General features: G+C 38.7%; 1 protein-coding gene across 4 annotated transcripts; it reads right to left on the bottom strand.

Moving 5' to 3' along the window:
- Positions 1–9,975: 9,975 nt before the first annotated feature.
- On the bottom strand, positions 9,976–15,114 carry LOC113362020. 4 transcript variants are annotated; one of them, XR_003365496.1, is made up of 11 exons: positions 14,753–15,114; positions 14,350–14,489; positions 14,039–14,249; positions 13,795–13,864; positions 13,654–13,699; positions 13,427–13,487; positions 12,785–12,829; positions 12,435–12,496; positions 11,378–11,446; positions 10,438–10,561; positions 9,976–10,271 (listed from the first exon to the last, which is right to left on the bottom strand). XR_003365496.1 is itself a non-coding variant. In XM_026605045.1 (9 exons), exons 3-8 carry the CDS (start codon positions 14,194–14,196, stop codon positions 10,552–10,554), a joined length of 390 nt encoding a protein of 129 aa, XP_026460830.1. In that variant the 5' UTR covers positions 14,197–14,249; positions 14,350–14,489; positions 14,753–15,114; the 3' UTR covers positions 9,976–10,287; positions 10,438–10,551. The 4 variants fall into 4 exon arrangements, 1 of the variants encoding a protein (XP_026460830.1); XR_003365497.1 differs by lacking the exon at positions 13,427–13,487; XR_003365495.1 differs by lacking the exon at positions 13,427–13,487 and having other exon boundaries at positions 13,654–13,864.
- Positions 15,115–16,682: the final 1,568 nt, after the last annotated feature.

Raw genomic sequence — 16,682 nt, forward strand, 5'->3', positions numbered from 1 at the left:
CAAGTTCATGAGAGACCAAAATATTATCTTGAATAGCTCTCCCAGAAACCAAAGCTGATTGGTTTGAACTGATCAAAACTTTCATGATCTCCTTCATCCTCAAAGATATGATCTTAGTGATACACTTGTAGATGACATTACAGCATGCAATGGGTCTGAAATCTGTCACTACTGAAGGATTTGTACATTTTGCAACTAGAGTGATAAAAGTGCTATTTACCTCCTTTAGCATTTTAGATTTGGAGAAGAAGTTCTTGATAGCAGCAACAAAATCATCACCAACAATTGACCAACAAGCTTTGAAAAAATGACTAGAAAACCCATCTGCGCCAGAAGCTTTGTTAGGACCAATTGTAGAAAGAGCAAATACAATTTCATCTCTAATCAAATCATTAGCAGTATCTTGATCCACAACATGCTTAAAATTTAGAGAATCAAAGATACTAGTATAACAATTTTGAATTTTGAGTTCATCAAAAATAAGAGAATAGAAATCAATACATTCCTTAGCTATAGGAATATCTTCATCCAGCTGCTCACCAGAAGTAGAAGTAAGGGTTAAGATATTATTCCTAGATCTTCTTTCCTTAAGAGAATTATGAAAGAAAGAGTTATTTGAATCACCAAGGTCAATCCATTGCACTCTTGGTTTCTGCTTCAGCATAGATTCTTCATATTTTGCAAGAGTAGAATATTTTGAAACAACTTCTCTCTCAATTTTTGCAACAACAGGACAGAAATGAGCTTTTTGAACTTTCTCTTGAGCACACTGCATCTCCTTTTTAGATTCTAGAGTTTTAACAAAGAGATGTTGGAACTTTTATTTTTTCCATTTTATCAGAATATTCTTAACTCTTTTCATCTTGGATATAAGGACAAACATAGGATTTCCCACTACCTTATGTTGTTAGGCTTCTCTAACAATCTCCATGAAATCAGGTTCTTCAGTAACAAAGTCTAAAGGGTGGAGGGCCATGACGTCGTTTTTCAAAAATATAAGTTGTAGCTGGGGAATAATCAGAAATACCTTGAGTGAGAAAATCAACCTTTGAACTCTCAAAATGATGCAGCTATTCCAAATTGACCGTAACTCTGTCAAGTTTTGAACCAATCTTACAACTCCCTTGTTGTTGATTCCACCAAGTAATAAAGCAACCAGAGTAAGGAAAATCAAGCAGACAATCAGAAAATTGACTATGATTAACTAGGGCACCTCCAACCTACAATAGACAAGTTATTTTCTCTAATTAATCTACCTACCTCAGCCTGTTTATGAGGATCATTTAAGCCCCTCATATTCCATGATGCTGCTTTAAACATCTTTGGGAATTGAAAGGTGATCCTTCTTAGGCCTACCAACTTTCTTAGTGTAGTAGCCCTTACCTGAAGTCCATGGGGAGTAGATGAAATGGTACTAGCTTTAGTACTAGAAGGATTTTTCACTTGGCCAATTGGAACATCAACTGATGGAGGATCTTTGCTACCAGAAGGACCTGAACCATCTCCAACAGTACCACTGTTTGATTTATGTGTAATATCATCCAAAATTCTAGAAGCAGGTTCACTTGACAGAGCACTAAAAGCATTACTAGTCTTAATAGGAATACTACTTTGAGTTACAACCTTTTGAAGAGGAGTATCATCATCACTCATATCTATAACAGACCTAGATTCACTAGAAGTTTCAATCAGTACCTCTTCATCTACTTCTCTGGTTCTTTTAGTAACTTTAGGGTTCTTCACCACCCAAACTTCTTTTACCTTTTGCTTCTGTGATTCTTCAGCAGCAGCAGCAGCAACAACCTTTTCCAACTTAAGCTTTGAGCAATTCGAGTTATTATGTCCAAAAGCGTGGAAATGAGTAGATGGAAAATCACATGTGACATCGACTTCTACACAAAATCAAACATAGCTCATCCTAGTTCTATGTAAAGTTTGGTGGTCCATCATAATAGGTCTTCCCAGGAAACTAGCAATTTGTCTCAAACCCTCATTATCCCAAAAATGAAGAGGGACCTTCCTAAAATTCATCAAAATATGCACCGATTTTAATTCAGCAATTTCACTTTCCACATCTGGATGCCAAGGTTGAACAATAAATAAGTGATTTGAAATATACATAGATCCATGTTCAAGAGAAGAAGATCTATCATTCTCATCATCAAATTCAAAAATAAAAGCGGATTCACCATGAATAGTAGGTTTATAGTTACCCTTGATCTTTAAAACTCGTTCAGTAACCTTCTTCACCAGATTGTAAGGTAATCGTTTTCCCACAAAAACCCATACCACCAAATCTTCGCATCAAGATCAACAGAGGAAACAACAACAACTCGTTCTCCTTCAACAAGAGAAGTAGGCTTTAAAGACATAGAATCTTCGCAAGAAAAACCTTTCTTCGCCGGGAAAAGAGAAGAAGCACAACTTTTCTCAGAATGAATGTTATTAGATCGCTGATAATCAACTAGAGGATTCTCTACAACATTCCTAAGAACTTGAGGATCGGAACCAGTAACATTTACTCCCATAGAAGAGCCTGCTACCACCTGAGAGGTGGTGGGTAGCGGCGGAAAGAGAGGTGGAGAACTAGTCTCCATCCTACCTGACGGCGGCGTAAACTCCTAAAAACACTACCAACCAATGAAAAACTTTAAAACCCCACCAATTACCACCTCACACACTCTTTCAACTTTCACTAAGTAGTAGGCATGTTAGTAGGCACTTGGTGATGAGTTTGCTTCTTGTGAGGCACATATTGAATATGCATATTGAAACCTGTTAATGGAGCTTGAGAAATAGTTTTATCTTGGTAAAGTGATGCAGTTGGTGAGGGACAAATCATCCAACAAATCAGCGTTGCTTAAGGATGTTGAAACAACATTCTTTTTGAAACTTTTACATTTCGTTACTTGCCGCTCTTCTCAAGTTCTTTCCTGCTGCAATTTTCAAAACATTTTTTTTAAATATCACAACAAATTAACAGATTTAATTTTCGACCTCAAAAGTTTAATTTTTTTTACTACGTAAATCAGCCTTAGTTTCACCGCTTTTGTTATATCATTAGAGCCACATGTACGTTTATTTCTTTGTCGGCTGCATTAGACGACCTAACAAGCCAGCTTGATCATACTCTAAAAGCAAGTGCTGATAATCAATGATGTTGTGCCATGTGTTTCTGTTAGAAACTCATATGTAATGACTTATTCAACATTTTTATTGAAAAGGCGAGGGTACCCAAATATACCTCAATCTAAAAATTTTCCTACATATAAGTCCTTTCTCCGAAAGTGATTGTCTATGGACTAAGTCGAGACAATGCAACTAATCGGTTCACACTTTGTGTGATCGTCTATGGATACGAGATCGAGACAATACAACAACGAAGTATGTTTACTTGATGAAAAAGTTCAAACTTAACCAAACACAATAGGATTGCTTATCAAGTAAATAGGAATTAACGCTTTTGTAATTTACTTTAGCTATAATAAAATAATTATAATGCGGAAATATAAAGCAAATGACACAGCAAGATTTTGTTAACGAGGAAATCGCAAATGCAGAAAAACCCCGGGACCTTGTCCATAATTGAATACTCTCAGAATTAAACCGCTAAACAAAATTAAACTAACTTCGTATAGTTGAGACCAAGCAACTAAACCTATATTTCACCTAGTTCCGACTGTATTCCCACGCCTCCAACTTATGAATAACTCACGTACTTGGAACAAGTCCTTTGGTTCGTATTCCAAATAGTAAAGGAACAACAAATATGTTTGGTATCAACTCTTTTCAACCAAGTGATGTGAGTTCGACAAAGGATCTTCTGTTTATCTCAAATAAACTCCTTCGTCAGGTTCTTAGATCTATCTTATTCTCAACTACCGAAGTAATTGTTAAGATTTTGCAATCAATACTTTTAATCACAAAGAATTGTATTGGTACCGATCTACACAACTAATCAATCCAATCTACCACAAGGATAAACCGATTACAGTTGGATTCTCTTATATCGAAACAAGTATTGTGCGCACCAAAAATTATGAACCCAAATCAGAATCTTCAATATCTTCTTTGTGTTCAAATCTTCTTAGATCTTCAATAAACACCTGCACACAACAACTTGAATCTCTTGTGATCAATCATGTACAGAACGGAGTCTGTTAATAATGGATTATCACAAGATCGTCTTTAGCACTAACAACAGTCTAAAGATCCCTGTCGAAACTTCGATCTAGTTTGAGTGAATGTTATACCAGAAGAGAAGATTCTCAAGCATAAACAAACTAGGTGCAACCAAAGTTCAACCACCATTAGTCAATCAAATCAATCGAAAACACAAGATAAACCGTAATTATCTAGTTTCCCACCAACGGTAGTAATAGAGCTTCTCAATCCCAAAGAAGACTTTAAACTGAGCGGCCGTAAGAGATTTCGCCTAATTTGGTTACTCTCCTCTCCGAATAGGCGGCTTCACCAGTAACAACACAACCGAGGAAGTTTTCCGTCACGAAGGATTAGTTTGCTAGAAATGCAAACTTCAAGTATTTATAGATAAGGAAGTTTGGACACCAAGGAATTTCCAAAACCTAAAATATTCTCAAGATATGCAATATAATTTCAAATTCGGTTTCCATAATTCCTGGAAATGCTCTGTCCAAAATAGTGATCGAAAATATCTTTGGAAAATCTTTAACTAGTAAATGCACATTACTAATTCTCATTTTCCTAAAATAAATTAAGACCTTAATTAAAAGATTCTTAACTTATTTATGTTTCGATCTTGGGATTTTCTTCCTGTAGCTATTAAGGAATAACTTTTAACAATTAAAGATAAACGTTACTGCCTGTTTTCAAAGTGAGTTGATATCCTTACTTTGTAAGTCCTCTTTCATATTTACAACCTTGAAACCGATTTTCCACATTTCCAAACAAGTTTAGAATTGGTTCATCTGACTTTGAAGAACTATGTGATTGATCAAGAACACTCAATCACAAATCATGGGTTTAACGGTTCTACCAAAACAAGTTTCGGTTCTACCTCCATGTGAGTACCGTGCATAGTCACACTATCTTTCCAAAATTCGGTTGACTAGGTACTAGGATCGGTTCCTCACATATATATGGTATCTAACTTATATGTGATTCACATGTCCATAGGATCGGTTCCCGTTTTTCTAAAAACATGTTGCATATGTTTATAGGATCGGTTCCCGTTTCTGCTACAAACTTGCTGAACCTCATACAAGGATCGATTCCCCTTTGTGATGTGTTGCACTTATTACTAGGTTCGGTTCCTCTTTACCCAGATTTGGTCATACACAAATCACAAACTCGATCATACCATCTCAAGTGATTACTTAAGATTGGTTTCACTAAAAAAAGTCATACCAATACATAAGTCAGGCCTTTGTGAATAGTTTTACCAAGAACACGAACAAGTCATGAGCGGTTATACTAAAACACACATATTGGTTCTTCACAAGATATGCTATGAATACCAATACCAATAACGCCTGGAGATTTCCTTTTCTATTCATAACAATTTTATGAAATTACTTCCTTAAAACACATGTGTTGATGGTGGTTTTTAGTTCAGGGTTAAAATTATAAAACGTCACATTAATGTGCTGTCACTCTGCAAAGAAACGGAGCCATGTAAAGTGATGAGTGTTCAACCTCTCGTATTTATTGAGCAACTCAATATGTTCACATGAAATTTATCCAGACTGGTGCATGTAGCAACAATCCCAGACTAAGCAATTGATCCGCCATGGATTAGTAGGTGCAAATTCCTACCCAAAATCAGAAAGCAAAGAACAAAGGAGTCGCGGAGTAGGAGCAACAATGAGAGGAAGCATAGATATGCCATAGGCCAGCCGGAACCACTTGTCCACTCCCCATGCTATCCAACCGGCCCTTACTCCTTTGTCAACCAATCAGGTTGCTTTAAAACTGCCACACTCCCATGAGTTTTGGCTGGGCCCATACTTGCCGGCCTTATTCCCCATCGACCAATCAGGTCGCATTAAACCTACCACGCGCACCAGAAGTGTGGCTACACTCGTACTTGGACGGCCCCTCTTTTTTACAGACCAATCAGGTTGCTCTAAACCTGCCACAATATTAAAAGAGGTGGAATTGCGTCAAGTAGTCATCATGCCAAATTGGCTTCCCAAAGATTGTACAAACAACTGGGAACGTTTGGTAAAATTTTTTAGTATGAGCTACATACCAACAGTTTCGTATGGATGTGTATCATAACATATTAAAAATTAAAATTAATTGGAGTAATGAGCTAAGAGATACAACACAAAAGGCGAGCTAGGTCGTGGCTGAAAAACTGACAGAATCCCTCCTGAATTCTTCCTGAGTTTTACTATCGGGTTGCTTTCACCTCTTAAACGAGCTCAAAACCTAAATATTCTTGAGTGGGGAGATGGGAAATTCTTTTCCGATCAGAATGGAGGGGAGGACCATCAAAATACGAGTTCGTACGAGAATTCTACAAAGATTTTAGTGAGGGTCCCACATCTGAATTTTCTGATTACGAAATTTCATGAGTTAACACAAATTTATGTGAATCATCTCAGCCATCCAACTTGGCTAGCCAACTTAAATGGTTTATATTGAATTTGGGCCAATCATCTCAGCCATCCACGGCCGCATGCCGCATGCCTCATGCGCTAATTAGGGTTTCGGCATGCCAAACCCTAATTTAGACAAAGTTGTCAGGCGCCGACAGAAGGTAGCCATAATCAACGACTACTCTTCCTCATGAGATGCAATCTCAGCCATCCGAGTTCGCCACCGAGCTGGCAGGCTTGTGGAAAGTTTTAGGCGACCAGCCGCCTAAATATAGTGGCCATGCCAGGCACCACTTGCACCACCGTTCCACTGGCATGCACGGGCCATGCCAGCCATGCTGCATTGCCACTGGTGTACACCAAAACGCCACTGCGCCATTATCAGGCGCCAACACAAGGTAGCCATAATCAACGGCTACCCTTCCTCATGAGATGCGATCTCAGCTATCAAAGTTCGCCACCGAACTGACAGATGTGTGGCAAGTTTTAGGCGACCAGCCAAAACGAGCCTACTAGCATCACATGCTATTTTCCTGCGGCAAGCCTCTTGATTTTAACTTGCCACACATAGCAAAGTGCTACATGTTTTCCATGAAAACACTCGAGACATCAAACATGTCACAAACTGGGGGATACTCATCAGGGTATTGGTCTGGCGGTTTACAACATGCGGCGTGTAATACGCATGTTACAAGAAAGTGTCATAAAGCGGGGCGGTTAATAATGGAAATAAGTAATGGTGTAAACGGATCCTTCATTATGGAAACATAATTCCGACGTTACACGTGACTCCACTCTTCCACTACTCAATCGTTTCCACTTCCTACGAGACCATGGTACGCTTTATTACGACTTGTATAAATAAGTTTCACCTATTTTCCACCAGATAACAAGTTTTGGTCATGAGAGCAACAAAGTATCCAGAAATCACTTGATAACTTTTCGTTCAGCTAGCCAGTTCTACTTTCTGATACAGGTCACAAACAACCACACTTTCAGAATCAACGATTCTGGTATTTACACTTTCTTCGCTTCCCTCCCCAAGACCAACCCTTCTTTTTTACTTTGTGACTGAAGCAAGCCTGGAACAACCATTTCTTAGTTTAGGCCAGATTTGTACAGATTGATCTCTCGAATCAAAAGTAGTCCCGTGCAGTACATTGTTTAGGCTATAGACTCGTTTCTCATCCACACACACGAAATTACCAAAAACAACAGAAACCGTTTTCACCGGAAACAATTGGCGACCACAGTGGGAGATTAGTCTCTCGCTTGCAATATCAATTTCCAATTTCATTTTAAACCCCGATCTCAAGATGGTAGATCTCAGGTCAAGATAAGCAACAAACCCTGAAAACACTAGCGCTGAAATCATCCTCGGTATTAACGCTCATTCCAATGGAATTAATACGCCACCTGTCAACACCAGCGGCGCGGAAAATGTCCCTTCAGGCTTTACACCTCCTCTTACGACTGTTGATTTGATGGAAAGACAAAAGATTATCGTAAGGCTTAGACAGACATGGATACAACTTAGAAAGAGATACCTATTTTCCTCGAGACACTAACGGAGTGGCCACCACAAGAGTCACGTCAACCTAAGATAGAGATGAAAAGGAATACTTTTAACATCCGGCGCAGGCACTTCAGCAGGGCGCGCGTTTATAGATGGAGAGGCTTGCGTTGCTCTTGAACGCCCAGTAGAAGGGAATTAGCAATCCAATTTCATCACACGTGAAGATCAGGAACGACTTCTCCAAAATCAAGGCAAAGAAAATCAGCAACCCTCCTGAGTTCACAGAGACCCTCTTCCCGTCAGGAGCTGCATGATTTCTGGGGACTTCGCCCACAAAATTGTGCATTCTATGATGAAACATTTATGTGAGATTCTATATTTCTCCAAGGCGCAGCGTCACATATTCGTAGCCCTCAACCGCACTGCATCAGGAAAGAAGCTGTTTCCAGCCAAATAAGCTGTTCCCAAACCCCAACCTCTCCTGGAAAGCACGATTGATACATGGAACTGGGGACTCCTAACCACTGTTCACTTGAAGGATGTCGAGTTTGACAACACGCTGATTGACGCGGCCTCCGACTTCAACATTGTAACCGTCAAGGCTCTGAGAGTTGCAAGGGAAAATCAAATAGAAGAAGTGTATTCTTTCCCATGAGAGAAAAACACGAGTTGCCGACCAACACTATTTGTTTCGTCTTCCCATATGCCATATCGTATCAAGTCGTTTTTCGAAGTCAATGGTTAATAGCGCCCTCACTGGAGTTTTCTCCAGGAGCCGCTTCGACGTTTCTCTATGAGACGCTTCAACGTTCTCTCCAGAAGTCGCTCCGCTTCAACGTTCTCCAGGAGCGGCTACGCTTCAACGTTCTCTCCAGCAGCCGCTCCGCTTCAGCATTCTCTCCATAAGCTGCTCCAGGATCCGAAGCCGAAGCTTCAACGTTTTTCCCCATAAGCTTCAACGTCCTCTCCAAGAGTCGAAGCCGCTTCAACGCCTCCTTCCTTCCAAGGATCGTTCTGCAGCCGCCACTTCTTCCTTCCAAAGATAGTGCCGCAACCGCCACTTCTTCCTGCCAAAGATCGTGTTGTAGCTGCCACACTCCTTCCTTCCAAGATTCGTGCCCGTAGCCACCACACTCGTCCCTGTCAAGGATCGTGATCGCATCCATCCAAGGTTCATAGTTGTGTCCACCTTTTGTTTCATCCCATCAAAGACCTGGGGACTTTTATCCGTCTATCAACCCATCATCATCATGATGTCATCACTAACGCCTGATGCTGCTCACTCATGGGGGAGCCTAAAATACCCAAATCCCAATCATGCGCGAAGGACATGCCTAGCGGAGACAGAGCTAAGTAATTATCCTTAAACTAAGTGTTTTATATCTATTCACTACACCAAATTATGGGATTAGTAAAATCAAGCCGTTCCTGTTTCAAAAAGGGGTGTTACATTTTTTTTGTAACGTCAATGCAGCCGTTACGAATTCTTGGTTGTAACGGCTTTAGTAGCAGCTGAGGACCGTTACGAAATGACACGTGGTAACAGCTGAACGCCGTTACGAATTGTTTGTAACAACATGGTCGCAGCATCCTCCAGCCGTTACTACGTGGCACCTTAACGTGCTCAAGCCGTTACTACGTGGCATGTTGAAACAGTTATCAACCGTTACGAATATTTTTGTAACAGCAAAAAAAAATACTGCCAGTCAATATTGACATGCAGTTCATTTTCAGCCGGAATCCCAGACATCCTGGATACACCTTTCAATCCATTCATCATTCACATTCAACAATAATATCTTCAATCAACTCATATCACATTCATATCAAAAAAGAACTGAAATTTTTCTAAGTACCAAATGTTTTTGCTAAGTATCAAAATTTCTAAGGGGAATATATAGAAACTCACTAAGTTCCAAAATGTAGTTCACAAAAACTTTAAAAACTTCCTAGGTTCCTGACCTGTTTCTAAGTTTTCTCATGTCGCAGACTAATACGCACAGAAGCATGACTTACATAACAGGCTTCTCATGCCACATACTGCTGCATTTCAAGCAGAATCAGTGAAGCGAATGGAATCCAAAGAGACAGCAGCTACGTATCTTCAATCCATGGACACTTCTCTTGCAGGGGCTCTCTTCCAAGAAAGAAACAGCTATGCAGTACTTCATCTGCAGACACAAAACACTGTTAACAACGATTTTAGCAGAGATGTTGTTAAACAAGAAAAATCGGCAAACGCAACAGCATAAACCAAATTCAGTTGGTTAGAGATAGCATATAACAGTCGCATACAGGACAATACGAAAGAGATAACAGAAACACCACATTTCTTACTTTTTAAGTTGTATATAAGCATTGGCAGCAACACGATATAGATCAAATGCGATTTGCTCCTTTTCATGTTCTTCAAGGATGGGGCAAGCATCATCATACATCCGAAGTGCTTCATCAGGGGAGTCTTCTTGACATAAAACATAACATCTGTTAGGTTTCTAAGCAAAGAAGAAAGGGGTTGCAGGAGAAACGAATCAAAAACAAAGACTGTTGAGATTTTAGAGTTCAAGAGGTTGAGATTGACCACTATTTCTGTAATAATCATAGAAAGCACATTTTTTCTATCAATACCTAGACTTCAACCAGGAAACTAAACAAATAATAAAGCTACACGCTTCCATGAATGAGTCTGTTCATCATAGATTTTCTTGCGGTTTCTAGTACCTACTGTTCAGAATTACAGCAAATATGAACAAGTTCACTGAACGGTAACAAAAAACCCTAGCTGGTTATGATGTCCTTGATTTTAGTGTACCATATAGGATTCTCATATGTCGTAAACAATTTTAAATCTTAGTTTCAAGTGCTAGTTTTTGCACTGGTCAAGGACAGATGCAACAATAGGTAGACAACTACAAAAAATAATTAAAAATTCTAAAGTGGCCATTAGCTTGCATCAATTCTACATCAAAAGTCTAACATGGACAGATGCATAAGGAGCTACTTAACATCAACAATGCATAATGTATGTATTGATCATGTCAGAAGAATTTAGTCAAACGATGTATACAGGGACAAAATGGAAGGTAAAAACCGAGATTTTTACTTGGAAATGCACAATGGTTGATTTGATAAGTCTCGTATTGAGTTGGAAATCATAGAAAGCGTTCCCCTTGTCTATTTGCTTGATTTAACATAATCAAGACTAAGACTAAATGGGATAATACTAGAAATTGTCAATTTACAGAAACTAGAAGAAGCTCACAAATAAAATATATACCTCAATCTATCCCATAGCGCAGCGGTTTCCCGATTCATGGAGGAGCATAAATTCAACGTGTCACTTCCACTGCTCAATTAATGGGAATATATCAAATAAGTTTAAAATCACGTATAAAAAATGATTATTAAGAGGACTGTTTTGGGAATATATCATACAAAAAGGGACCGAACAAAAACTAAAAGAAAAAAATCAATAATTTAGGGACAAAGCTTCAATGACGAAGACTCCAGGTGAAAAGAACAAGGGAAGGGACATTGTTGTACAAGCTGCCATTGCAGCTAATGATTATTAAGAGGACTGTTTTGGGAATATATCATACAAAAAGGGACCGAACAAAAACTAAAAGAAAAAAATCAATAATTTAGGGACAAAGCTTCAATGACGAAGACTCCAGGTGAAAAGAACAAGGGAAGGGACATTGTTGTACAAGCTGCCATTGCAGCTAATGCCCCACCTAGGGCCAGGGACCCTGTATCACCCATAAATATGGATGCCCTATGCCTGTTGTGCACAAGGAAACCAATACAAGAGCCAGCCATTGATGCTCCAAAAATAACAAGACTTGTTTCAGGGTGTGAACCAAATATCAGTGCTAAAGAAGCATTGAATTAGATTGTCTAAATCTAAGAGAATCCATGATAGCAATTACACTAACTAATACAAGGGAACAGATGAAAATCGAATGAACCGTAAGTAGGTCATACAATTAAAGATATTACAATTTTAACAAAGAAGCTACATAAAGAGAAGCTTCAGCTCACAGATATTCGTCAGATTATAAGATTATTCTTGAATCAAACGTTACAGCTAACTGTTTCATGTTCTAATAAATAAATAAAAGATCCAGTGATCACTTGTGATACTTTACATCATCTATCAATCCAAGCGGTGGGTTCAAACTTAACTAAATCAACCCCAGTCAAGTCCAAGCCAGTTAAATTAAACCAAAGGGAAACGTATAGACCAAACAAAAACCATTTCAAGCAGACTAAAAGTCATACTAAGATGCTCTAATAAATATATATGCATTCTGTTTGCAAATAAAGGACCCTACCCACAACGTTCAACACAACTTTTAGATATTATTGTTGATTGTGCTCCACTGTCGACAAATGCCTGGAAAAGAGAGGAAAAATACTACATGTGACTATGTGAGCATAAAGAAGTTCACACTTCACATTACAGCACTTCATCTTGTCATTGAAAAGAGTTCACAATAACAACACGTAACAAAATTGTAATTATCAATTCCTCCAGCTACCCATATTCTGGCAGATTATTAGCTTTTAAACTCCCAAGTTGGCTGGTTAATATGTGCCAAATTCATAACATCAACCCACAAAAATACTAAAATTTAACTAGTTCAACAGTTCAAGAGTAAGATTGTAAAGGGGATGCCAATACCTTTAAGGGCACGCCATTGACCTCCATGTTCACATATAACATAACCTGAAAAGTAGCATGAAAAAATATAAATTAGGAAAAGAAAAAATAAACAACTACAGTGCATGCAAAAGAAGAATGCACTGGTCTCATCCTAGGACAATGTTACTAATAAAAACTGGAATAGATTACACATATAAAAAAACAGAAGAATCACCACTGAATTTACTACACAAAGTCCTGTTCCAATAGCAATGCCAACGAGGGACTAAATTTTTCACTGGAAATTGTCATAGAATGATTAAATTTTCAGTGAGAACAAATGTCCCCACTGAAATAGCAGTAAAAAGGGCCACAATAATGATTCTTACTGAGCCGTTTTCGAAATTGCACCCGCATTTGTCATGTATAAAAGTTATAACCCACATGCTATGGTAACCGATATATGGTTGACTTGTGATCTCTAATAATAACCACGCGTCGTCGTATTTATTTCTCACAACCTACATCACTTAACTGGCTAGTATAGTTGAAAGACTCCCATAGTACTTGCTTAATGTAAAACTACTGTCCCACCCTAAGAATTCATCAAAATCAACAGTTAAATACCACTTAAAAAGCAAGATTTTTAAACGGAAAGAAAAGAAAAGCACAAAAACCTACCATCACAAGTGATGATAGTGACCGCCCTCGTACCAAAAGATTTCTCTCTAACTAACCCAGCCTAAATGAATAAAAATGTTAATACACGAGAATTTCTCCAACTGAAAAAACTACAACAAATCTTCACTATTTTTGCAACATCTCGAGTTAAAGTTAAATAAAAACCTAAACAGTAAAAACTAAGTATTGTTTCATTAAACGAACTAGAGGAGTACTAGAATGAGTACCTTTCCCAATTTTTCAGTTCTTGGAACCTTGGCATAATCCTTCCACCTACAGAGACAAAGACAACATGCCATATATCAGTAAGAGATGAGTTCATAATAATCTGTAGCTATTGCAATGAGCTCTAGTTCTTCTCCACCAACCCATCTAACAGTACGCAAGTTCCGATTCATCAAAACCTCATTGGCAGATAACTACTGTTGCACCAATATCCTGAAAGTCATTTAACACAGACGTTGGAATAAATAAAATTGTACATTGCAGTAGTTCACAACAGTACCTTGCTTAGTCTTGGGTTTTGGAGGCTCCATTTACTGTGACATACACATCTTGGTCACTCCAGCATTATAATGACTAAGAGCAGAAAGCACCGGAAAATATACTTACACAGATGTGACATCAAAGGTACCACCTCCTAGATCGAAGATAAAAGCATTCCTCTCTCCAACATTGGTGGCCTTTTTGTCAAGACCATAGGCAATTGTTGATAACGTCAAGCTACTAAGGTACCCCTCAGGAATCTCATGCATCTTAATCAAAACCATGGATTAAAAGGGGACTAAAGATGATTTTCCTTATGCTCATGTTCATCTTCTTCCTGTAAAATCAAACAACCTAAATTAGAACAAATGTTAATAATTTTAGATGACTACAAAGAAATAATGAAATATTACTCTTAAAGGTTTCAAAGAACAAACCTCTCCACTAATCTCATCTTCTTCATCATCTTAATCATTCACTTTTCTGATTTTAATTCGTCAGATTCATCTTCATAGCCTCTGCTTCAGAATCTACTCAACCCCTACAGAACCACCTTCCTCTGAAGCTGCTACAGCTCCTACAATCAACATAAAAACCAAATTTTCAATTGATAACTAAAACCCAGAGATAAAACAGAGACAAACTAAAATTAAACTAACCGAACCTAATTCTATTGGTTTAATTCCAATAAATATCATGTTTTAAACAAAATCCCTAATTCTCAAAACCCTGAAATCAGTTTTACAAAAACCCTAAATTTCAATATTGCGATTAAACCAAAATTTGAAAGCATAGATGTGAAGTAAACTGAAAAATGATGTTTGGATTTGAAGAACTTACCCATTTTGATGATCCATGATTTTTATTGAAGCCTTTTTCTCTCGATTTGTATGGTGTAAAAAACCTAATTGGGTCAATGAGTTATCTTATTCTTCCTTCAATGATACCAAATCATCTTCAAATCATCATACATGACAAATCGAAAAAACTAAAACCCTACAGATGATGAAAGACTTGTACAGATCTCTGAAATCAAAATCCTAAACTAGACTAAAAAACGATGAAAAACCCTAAAATCGAAAAACTGATGATAAAAGAGAGAGAAAATAAATGAAAAATGAGAAGAAAAGTCGATGATTGAAGATGATTGAGAGCTTTCTGTGATGTTTCTTGGATGTCGATTATTGAAGATGAAGATGAAGTTTCACTAGGGTTTAGAGGCAGGAGCAGAAAAGGAGAAGAGAAATGGGAATGGGAAATAAAAAATCGATCTGTCGATTCTCACTAAGGCATGGGATGAAAGGAATCACCCATGTGAATGGCACACGCGTAGGTGGAAATATACTTAGTGTTACTCATCTTGGGTGGAAACACATTAGTACGCGTGTGAATGACACACACACAAATTGCAAGTGTTACGATCCAGGTGTGACCAGGCGTGTGGCTGGCACGCCTATAAAAAAATTCGTAAGGGCTGCAGCCTGCTCGATTTTTTCGTAACGGTAATTTTGTAACGGCCAGAAAGCCGTTACGAATTGCTGTTACGAATCCGGGAATTCGGTGTAATGATTAGGCACATTCAATAAATTTCAAAATATCTTAGTGTTGAGACGTGCAAATTCCTCAACACCACTATTGTGTTGCTAGGCATGCTTCCTCAATACATCCTTCCTCTTAGTGTTGAGACGTGCAAATTCCTCAACACCACTACTGTGTTGCTAGGCATGCTTCCTCAACACATCCTTACTCTTAGTGTTGATACATGTGAATTCCTCAACACTCACTACTGTGTTGTTAGGCATGCTTCTTCAACACATTCTTCCTTTTAGTGTTGAGACGTGTAAATTCCTCAACACTCACTACTGTGTTGCCAGGCATGCTGCCTCAACACACCCTCCTCTTAGTGTTGAGACGTGAAAATTCCTGAACACCACTATTGTGTTGCCAGGCATGCTGCCTCAACACATCCTTTCTCTTAGTGTTGAGACGTGTAAATTACAAAACACTCACCACTGTGTTGCCAGGCATGTTGTCAGGCATGTTACCTCAACACATCCTTTCTCTTAGTGTTGAGACGTGTAAATTCTTCAACACTCACCAATGTGTTGCCAGGCATGCTGCCTCAACACATCCTTCCTCTTAGTGTTGAGACGTGCAAATTCTTCAACACTCACTACTGTGTTGCCAGACATGCTGCCTCAACACACCCTCCTCTTGGTGTTGAGACGTGTAAATTCCTCAACACCATTATTGTGTTGCCAGGCATGCTGCCTCAACACATCCTTCCTCTTAGTGTTGAGACGTGCAAATTCCTCAACACTCACTACTGTGTTGCCAGGCATGCTTCCTCAACACACCCTCCTCTTGTTGTTGACACGTGCAAATTCCTTAACACTACTATTGTGTTGCCAGGCATGCTGCCTCAATACACCTTTCTCTTAGTGTTGAGACGTGTAAATTCCTCAATACTCACCACTGTGTTGCCAGGCATGCTGCCTCAACACATCCTTCCTCTTAGTGTTGAGACGTGTAAATTCCTCAACACTCACTACTGTGTTGCCAGGCATGCTGCCTCAACACACCTTTTCCTATTCGTGTTGAGACGTGTAAATTCCTTAACACTCACTACTCTGTTTTCAGGCATACTTCCTTACACATCCTCCTTTTAGTGTCAAGACATACAAATTCCTCAACACTCACAATTGTGTTGTCATGCATACTGCCTCAATACATTATAGTGCTGACGTATCCACCACCTCAATACTCATCT

Source organism: Papaver somniferum, chromosome 3, assembly GCF_003573695.1.
Source record: "Papaver somniferum cultivar HN1 chromosome 3, ASM357369v1, whole genome shotgun sequence".
Taxonomy (NCBI): domain Eukaryota; kingdom Viridiplantae; phylum Streptophyta; class Magnoliopsida; order Ranunculales; family Papaveraceae; genus Papaver; species Papaver somniferum.

Excerpts from the sequence above, each read along its gene's own strand:
- LOC113362020 (XM_026605045.1), bottom strand. The coding sequence starts at position 14,196 with ATGGTTTTGATTAAGATGCATGAGATTCCTGAGGGGTACCTTAGTAGC. Across the intron at positions 13,700-14,038 it reads ACCTTTGATGTCACATCTGT|GTGGAAGGATTATGCCAAGG; the intron begins GTAAGTATATTT and ends TTGTCTCTGTAG. Across the intron at positions 12,497-12,784 it reads TCAATGGCGTGCCCTTAAAG|GCATTTGTCGACAGTGGAGC; the intron begins GTATTGGCATCC and ends TCTCTTTTCCAG.